Here is an 8,649-nt window from a genome sequence, read left to right on the forward strand (position 1 = left end):
ACCTGTCGATAGTAAAAGGTCAGAATTAATGGTTTAAAACATTTTTTTAATTTATTTGCAACAAAGCTACATTAAAATATTTGATAGCTCTACCTTCTCCATCTGCCAGAGAGTAAACATTTTATCTTCACACAGTTAAAATGTAAACCCCCGGTGTTGATGCTATAATAATTCTGTCACCACACCTTTTTTCCCATGCAAAGATGTGCAACTTCACCTTGCTGCTTGTCTATGAAGAGTGAGCAGTCCATGGGTAAACCAGAGGACTTTAAAATAAATCCTGTTGAAGAAGGGTGAGAGAAAAACACTTAAGGAAGCAACAGTGGTGTATATATTTACCAGATTGACTTATAGTGATAGTGATTTGGGCAAATGTAATACAGGTCCCTATATACCATGTGTATTTTTATGTTTTGTTTTTTCAGTGTATTCATCAAGGAAAAACCAACCCAGTGTCCCCAAACAAATCAGAAGGAGATATGGAAGGTTTGTCCATTTGCAATTATCAGCTAAAAATAATAAAATAAGCTGTTTGTGCCAGCTTTCAAGATGGATGTGATGTTGTATGATTACAGCTGCTGGAGGACAAAATTGCCATTTTTGTGAAAGATGAGCTGAAGCGTTTCCAGCAGGTTCTGAGCCCAAACTACCCTGAATGCTTAGAGAGTCAGGGGAAGGATGAGGAGGTGTTGGATGGTGAAGATGCAATTGACAGGAGGAACCGCAGCGAGTCATTTCTGAAGATTACAGTGGACTTCCTGAGGAGAATGAACCAGGATGAGCTGGCTGACTGCCTGCAGAGCAGTAAGCTGATTTTTATTTATATTGTTTTATAGCACAATTTCACCAAATTGAACACAACAAAGATCTTTAAGTTAGGCTATCACAAAACCAGAGGCAAAGGACACCAGATTTTGTGGTCTTAACTGTGGTGCCCCGATAGATATATTTGAATTCACATTTTAAGGCACCTTTTAACAACATGGACCATCTGAACCAACTTTAGCTAGCAGAAACTGCAGCTAGGTGTTTCCAGACCTGATGTTAAAATGTTTTAAACTGCTCTTGGAATGTGTTTTAATGTTGTCATTGTATCATCTAGAAATGCAGCCCAGTGTCCAGTGTAAACTGAAGTCCAACCTGAAGGAAAAGTTCCAGTGTGTGTTTGAGGGAATTGCCACACCAGGAAACCCAACCCTTCTGAATCAGATCTACACAGAGCTCTTCATCACAGAAGGAGGGACCACAGGGGTCAACAATGAACATGATGTCAGACAGATTGAAAGATTTTCCAGGAAATCCGACAGATTAGAATCAACCATCAGACAGGAAGACATCTTTAAAGGCCCACCTGGACGAGCTGAACCAATCAGAACAGTGATGACAAATGGAGTGGCTGGCATTGGGAAAACTGTCTTGACACAGAAGTTCACTCTTGACTGGGCCGAGGACAAAGCCAACCAGGACATCCAGTTCACGTTTCCATTCACTTTCAGGGAGCTGAATGTGCTGAAAGAGAAGAAGTTCAGCTTGGTGGAACTTGTTCATCACTTCTTTACTGAAACCAAAGCGGCAAGAATCTGCAGGTTTGAAGAGTTCCAGGTGGTCTTCATCTTTGATGGTCTGGATGAATGTCGACTTCCTTTGGACTTCCAAAGGAATGAGATCCTGACTGACGTTACAGAGTCCACCTCGGTGGATGTGCTGCTGACAAACCTCATCAGTGGAAAACTGCTACCCTCTGCTCGTCTTTGGATAACAACGCGACCTGCAGCAGCCAATCAGATCCCTCCTAAATGTGTTGACATGGTGACAGAGGTCAGAGGGTTCACCGACCCACAGAAGGAGGAATACTTCAGGAAGAGATTCAAAGATGAGAAGCAGGCCAGCAAGATCATCTCACACATTGAGACATCACAAAGTCTCCACATCATGTGTCGCATCCCAGTCTTCTGCTGGATCACCGCTACAGTTTTGGAGGACATGTTGAAAACCAGAAAAGGAGGAGCGCTGCCCAAGACCCTGACTGAGATGTACATTCACTTCCTGGAGGTTCAGGCTAAACTGAAGAAGGTCAAGTATGATGGAGGAGCTGAGGCAGATCCACACTGGTGCCCAAAGAACAGGGAGATGATTGAGTCTCTTGGAAAACTGGCTTTTGAGCAGCTTCTGAAAGGAAACCTGATCTTCTATGAATCAGAACTGACAGTGTGGCATTGATGTCAGAGCAGCTTCAGTGTACTCAGGAGTGTTCACACAGATCTCTATAGAGGACAGAGGGTTGTACCAGGAAAAGCTGTTCTGCTTCATTCATCTGAGTGTTCAGGAGTTTTTGGCTGCTCTTTATGTCCATCTGAAGTTCATCACCTCTGGTGTGAATGTGCTAGAAGAAGAGCAAATTCCAATACAGCAGGCAGAAGAGGGTTCAGAGACACATTTCTACCAGTGTGCTGTAGACAAATCTTTACAGAGTCCAAATGGACACCTGGACTTGTTCCTCCGCTTCCTTCTTGGTCTTTCTCTAAAGACCAATCAGATTCTCCTACGAGGCCTGCTCACACAGACAGGAGGTAGCTCGCAGACCAATCAGGAGACAGTCTTGTACATCAAGGAGAAGATCAGTGAGAATCTCTCTGCTGAGAGAACCATCAATCTCTTCCATTGCCTGAATGAGCTGAATGATGGCTCCCTACAAGAGGAGATCCAACAGTCCCTGAGATCAGGACATCTCGCCACAGATAAACTGTCTCCTGCTCAGTGGTCAGCTCTGGTCTTCAACTTACTGTCATCAGAAAAGCACCTGGATGTGTTTGACCTGCAGAAATTCTCTGCTTCAGAGGAGACCCTGCTCAGGCTGCTGCCGGTGGTCAAAGCATCACAAAAAGCTCTGTAGGTATCCTAGGTTGAATCATTGAGTACACAGTTATCTAACATTTTCAGTATGAGTTATTTTAATTGTTTATTTTTTCAGACTGAATGGCTGTAATCTGTCAGAGGGAAGCTGTGAAGCTCTGGCCTCCATTCTCAGCTCTCCATCCTGTAGTCTGAGAGAGCTGGACTTGAGTGACAATGACCTGCACGATTCAGGAATGAAGCTGCTTTGTGCTGGACTAGGGAGCCCCCATTGTAAACTGGAAACTCTCCGGTAGGAATTTAGGATAAATTTACTTGATATGTTCTGTACCTGACATGTATGTTGTTGTGTATTTTTCCAGGCTGTCAGGCTGTCTGATCACAAGGAAAGGTTTTACTTCTCTGATCTCAGCCTTGCGCGCTAACCCTTCCAGTCTGAAGGAGCTGGACCTGAGCTACAACCATCTGGGAGAAGCAAGAACAGAACTGGAGTCAGTGTTAGAGATCACTCCACACTTGAGATTGGATGCTGTCAGGTATGGGGAAATGTTTGCTGCATGGTAGAGCTAATGTCTGATGTCAGCTGTAACATTCAGAGTGGGTTACATTATTTTATATTACAGGCTGTATCCAGATGGTATGCAATGGCTGAAATCAGGTCTAAAGAAGTGTAAGTGTGTTTTTCTTTTCAATATAAATCTTTATAGATGTTGGAAAGCCTGTGGTATCTGACTAACTGTGTTTTGTTCTCTACACAGATGCTTATGAGCTCACACTGGATCCAAACACAGCACAGAGATATCTCCTCCTATATGACGACAACACAAAGGTGGTAGCGATGGAAGAGATGCAGTCATTCTGTGACCATCCAGATAGATACAACCTCTGGCCTCAGGTGCGGTGTAGAAATGGTTTGATTGGTCGCTACTACTGGGAGCTGGAGTGGGAAAAGGAGGTCCTTATAGCTGTGACTTTCAAAAATGACATCGATGGTGACGACAGGTGTTTTGGAGCCGACAAGCACTCTTGGTGCTTGCACTGCTGTCAAGGTGTTTACAATGCTATGCACAATAACAGCAGAACAACCATAAAGCTTCCTTCTACCTCATCCTGCAACAGAGTAGGGGTGTATCTGAACTGGCCTGCTGGCACGTTGTCCTTCTACAGTGTGTCCTGTGATGCAGTGACACACATCCACACTTTCTACACCACATTTACTGACTCTGTCTACCCAGGGTTTGGGTTCACGGAACAAGGCTCCTCCCTGTCTCTGTGTAAGCTCTAAGTTCACATGCACATGTTGTGTATGTTGTGTTTAAACCAGTTGTTAAAAAAATGTGAAATTGTGACTTGTTGTGATGAAGGAACAGTAATTTATCACAGGAATCTGTAGTTTTCAGTAGTTTTAGTTTTTTTCTGTAGTTTTTTTAATCCACTGCTCTGTATAAACAAGCTCTCAGAGATTATGCACAATGACTACTTTCTGGGAAGTATGTGCCCTGGTTATTTTACAATGCAGTAGAATAAACCAAATTTGGTGCTCTCATGAATCAGTACAGTATTGTATACTCATCTTGTAATGTTCACACAAAGCATTTTACACATGTCTCTTTTCTGCATAATTAGGGCACAGTTGCTCGTTTCATTCAGGTGTTTGGAGAAGCAGGCTTGTCCTCACAATCCTGATCTAATCAGGCAAAACAAGTAGAAACACCTGCAATGTTAGAAGACTTTAAATCAGTCTCAGATACAACACAGCCTGGTTTGCTCCAGTTCTCTTTCAGATTAGCAGATTCTGGGCTTTTTCGTTGAAATCGGATAAAATCCTACAACAACAGACTTGTGTTGGCTAATTTGACTGAATAAATGTCACATCCAGGGGTGTCAACGTTAAAGGTTGGGTTACAATTATATTTAAAGATAGTGATTATTTTTGGATTTAAGATTTTTGTTTCTGTAGTTAATCTGGGAGGGTTTAATATCAGCCCAGTATTGAGTGCCCAGCTTTCTCACCTTCAGTGTTTATTGGCCAGGTCAGTACCCCAGGGACTGATGGTGGGTTATATACTTTACTGTTGCTCTGATTGAGGTACTTGCCTGTGGCAATAAAAGGTCAGCATCAATGATTAATGAGAGGAAAATGTCATATGGGAGGGGAGGGAGAGAAAGAAGAAGTATTAGGCAACTATGAGGTGACTACAACCTAAATGTACTTTTTTTAACCAGCTGTAGTAGTTTACCACCTTTAAAACTGCCAGGTTCTAACAGAGAAAAGCCTTATTTACTTAAACTCTTCAGCACAGCCAGGTTACCGTTGCAGTTGCCAGAGAGGCTGATTGTAGCTCTGTTACTATTTACATACTTAATGTTTATCCCTTTAACTGTGAGGTTTTGACCTATCCACGTGCATTCAGATCAATGGAGAGAGAATTCCTTATGAGGCTACCACAGAGGGGAGTCTACTGCAAATACGTCTGAGTTTCCTCTAATTAGAACCCTTGGCAATTCTAATGGATGCCCTTATGAAAACATATTTAATGACTCTGTGTCAGCAGGAGACGTGTCTGATCTATCCTATTAAGACTACACTGTGTGTGTGTGTGTGTCACTGCTTTGACGGCATTCATAATTGGACCTAAACACAGAATCACACAAAGCAATCGCACTTCTGTTGTTCTTCTCATTTTTGTTTTTAATACCACAAGACTGTTTTTTGAATTGTAAACACATCATCATTATTCAGATGTACAACAATGATTAGATAATTCCCTATATTTGAAGGGTATATACAAACAAGTACATATTATACTTAAGCTCTTTAGTTATATGTTGCAGAGTTGAGAGTAAAGTAATTTCGATTCTCTGTATGTCCAGCACATATGGCATTATTAACAAATACAGCTGATTCTGACTTTGTATTAGACAAACACATTGTTTACATCAATCTCTGAATTATATGTCAAATTAGGATTCTCAAATAAAAATATTCAAATACTAAAATCTGTTGTATTTTATACAGATTTACTACAGCCTACTGAATATATACAAGTACCTAACACCACTATACTGTGGTCAATTTACATTGTCATCCGCACTGGAAGCTTTAATTTACAGCCACAAAAATATGAGCTAGTTATACTCTGCTTCATTTAAATGTAATTGCAAAAATATCATCTATGATGCTGCTCTATTTGTAGTCCACTCTCACACAGATCCTTACCTTTAAAATAACATCATAAACACAGAATACCACTGATTTATGGTGCAGCACTCAGCAGTCCATTCAGCTGATGTCTGTCAATGATGGGTTGTTATTTTTTTTCCTTTTCGCTCTGGTTCTCCCATGGCACAGGATCATTTTCCTCCAAGTGCGATCCGGTCTCCCTCTCATGCCAGAACTGCTCCACATCATGCAAGACGATTCCATCTTTAAGGCTCACCCTGTCTCCTTCTTTCCCTCCCCCACCTCCTCTTGTTCCACCTTGCTCCGGCTGGAGTTCAGCCTCCTTGCTGTTTTCCTGGCTGCAGCTTGACTGAAAGCTCAGCTCCCCCATCGGCAGCACTGAGGTCTCTGGTCTGGGACAAGGAGACTGGAGGGATGTAGGGTTGTGAGGGCCCGGCTTGGGCTTGGGTGGGGATTGTTTGCGTAGGGTGATGCGCCTCCAAAGCCCCCTGTAACCCTCTCTGAACTCCTCAGAGAGGGAAAGAACGATGAGAGGGTTCACCAATGACAGACAGAAGGTGAGCAGCTGAGCAGAGAGGGTCAGAAGAAGGGGAGGAGATGAGATGAGGGGCTGAGCACTTTCAATTTCTTTCTCTGCTATGTGACGCTCCCAAATCCACACCACCCACTGAGGAAGCCAGAGGATAGCCATGGCCACAGTGAGGCTGAAAAGCATTAAAGTCAGTTTCCTGGATCTAATCTGTGTTCGCAGGTTCTGAGTCTTACTGGAGCGGCGCTGGCACTGGCCATATGCCTTCCAGAAGTACATCAGGGCAAAGCTGAGAGGTGCACAATAGACCCCCAGAGGGTATGCTTTGACGTAGACAGACATGAAATCCTGAGCTCCAGGAGGAACCACCAGCACACACACCAGCCTGTGGAGCTCTCTCTGCAGTTTGACAAATAGCCATTGAGGGATGGTGACAGAGCAGGCAGACAGCCAGAGGAAGAAGAGCACCACCAAGATGGAGCCCAGGTGGATGCTTACCTGCTTTGTTGGATTAGACACATAACGATAGCAGGCTTTGGCCATGATGGCAACAGTGAAGCTCTTTGCTGCCATACAGGACTGGAGGAACCAGTCAGCTGTCTTGCATACAACCCAGCCCAGATTCCAGCTAGCCTTGGAGAAGGAGGCAGCCCTGAAAGGCACCATGAACATCAGCACCAGCCCATCAGCAAACATCAGGTTGAAAATGAGCGAGTTAATGAGTGAGAGTTTGCCCCTGTGTGCGTTTGAGAACAGGATGACCATCGCAGTGAGGTTACAAGCCACACCCAAGACACAGATGACTCCCAGAATAGCTGGCACCAGAACCCGGAGCTCACCGGGGTCCATTTGCTGGAAAGAGCCATGATCATTGAATGACCACATGTTTATGGAGCTGTTCACCACAGTCGCGTTGTTCCCACTCAGCTTGTCCATCTTTTCCAAAAAGACAATATTGTGACAAAAGCAAAAATAAAATCAACAGCAGGCAGGAGATGAAGGAAGATTCTGGATGAAGAACGCAGTCGCTCTGAAGACTGATCTAAACCTGTTTAAATACCTGCATCGGTGAGGGTATTGATTGACAGTCAGTGATCAGAGAGGAGCTGCTGTCTGTTGCCTGGTTTAGCCTCCAGACGTAATGATGCAGCTTCTGCGGCTAGTTATAAAGATACAGTTTGATTGACAGCTGCCGTACCCAGCTGGCAAAATGTGCGTAGACTACACCCTCCTGGGGCCAATTAGGGAAAACTCTGCATAATGTGCCCAGATGAATGTAGTGATTTCTAATTTGTGTAAGTGAAAGTAAATTAATGGTCATTACATTACGTTTTTGAGTATGGTAATTAGATCAGCTTTAAAGTTAAAATAATCTCATTACAGGTAATAAAAGGGTTTTGCACAAAATCAGCGTCATTACAACAGCATTAGTTTTGTATTTGTCATCAAAGAGAACATCAAACATTAGGTTGTGTGCGTTGTGTAGGACTGGATCCTTAATGTGACTGCTCTTAAAATGACAAATTAATAAAATACTGTGACAGTGGCCATTGAGTTCAAATCAGCCACTAAATATCTCCAACTGATGAAAATGTTTCATTTCTCTTTTTTTATTAACAATTTGTCCACATGATGGCGCCACTTTACTACAATCAGCATAGTAAGAACATGGTGTTACTATTCAGCTCAGTAGATACATGTTAACAGATGACATCCACCCATGCAGTATTTGAACTTGCACATCTTTATTCTTTTTTTTATTCAAAGAAAGTCCAGTAAGCATAAAGACTGCATGGTAATTCATTGCATTTCAATACATTCTGAGCTATAAAAGATTTTTTTTTGTTTCAATAAGTGTCACAAAGGAGGTTGTTTAGAAGACATTACTGTTTAAAGGATTCAAACTTAATAATTCCCTGATTTTACAGAGTTAAGTTAGACCTTTGACCGCTTTGCTTTATGGGAGTTGGCTCAAATCTGAAACAAGTGACGGATCTCCATACCGAACAGAACTGAGCACTGAAAAGACAACCTGTTTCCTATCTTCTGCCAGAGGAGAAACATGGACAGTAGTCTAAAATCA

General features: G+C 42.7%; 1 protein-coding gene and 1 pseudogene across 1 annotated transcript; one reads left to right on the forward strand and one right to left on the reverse strand.

Moving 5' to 3' along the window:
- The first annotated feature begins 226 nt into the window (after nucleotides 1–226).
- On the forward strand, nucleotides 227–4,156 carry LOC114442273 (NLR family CARD domain-containing protein 3-like; annotated as a pseudogene).
- A 2,008-nt stretch (nucleotides 4,157–6,164) lies between these two features.
- Nucleotides 6,165–7,502, reverse strand: gpr151 (G protein-coupled receptor 151). Its single transcript, XM_028415717.1, has one exon. The coding sequence runs from the start codon at nucleotides 7,500–7,502 to the stop codon at nucleotides 6,165–6,167; it is 1,338 nt and encodes a 445-aa protein (XP_028271518.1).
- Nucleotides 7,503–8,649: the final 1,147 nt, after the last annotated feature.

This window comes from Parambassis ranga, chromosome 10 (assembly GCF_900634625.1).
Source record: "Parambassis ranga chromosome 10, fParRan2.1, whole genome shotgun sequence".
Classification (NCBI taxonomy): Eukaryota; Metazoa; Chordata; class Actinopteri; family Ambassidae; genus Parambassis; species Parambassis ranga.

Excerpts from the sequence above, each read along its gene's own strand:
- gpr151 (XM_028415717.1), bottom strand. The coding sequence starts at position 7,502 with ATGGACAAGCTGAGTGGGAACAACGCGACTGTGGTGAACAGCTCCATA.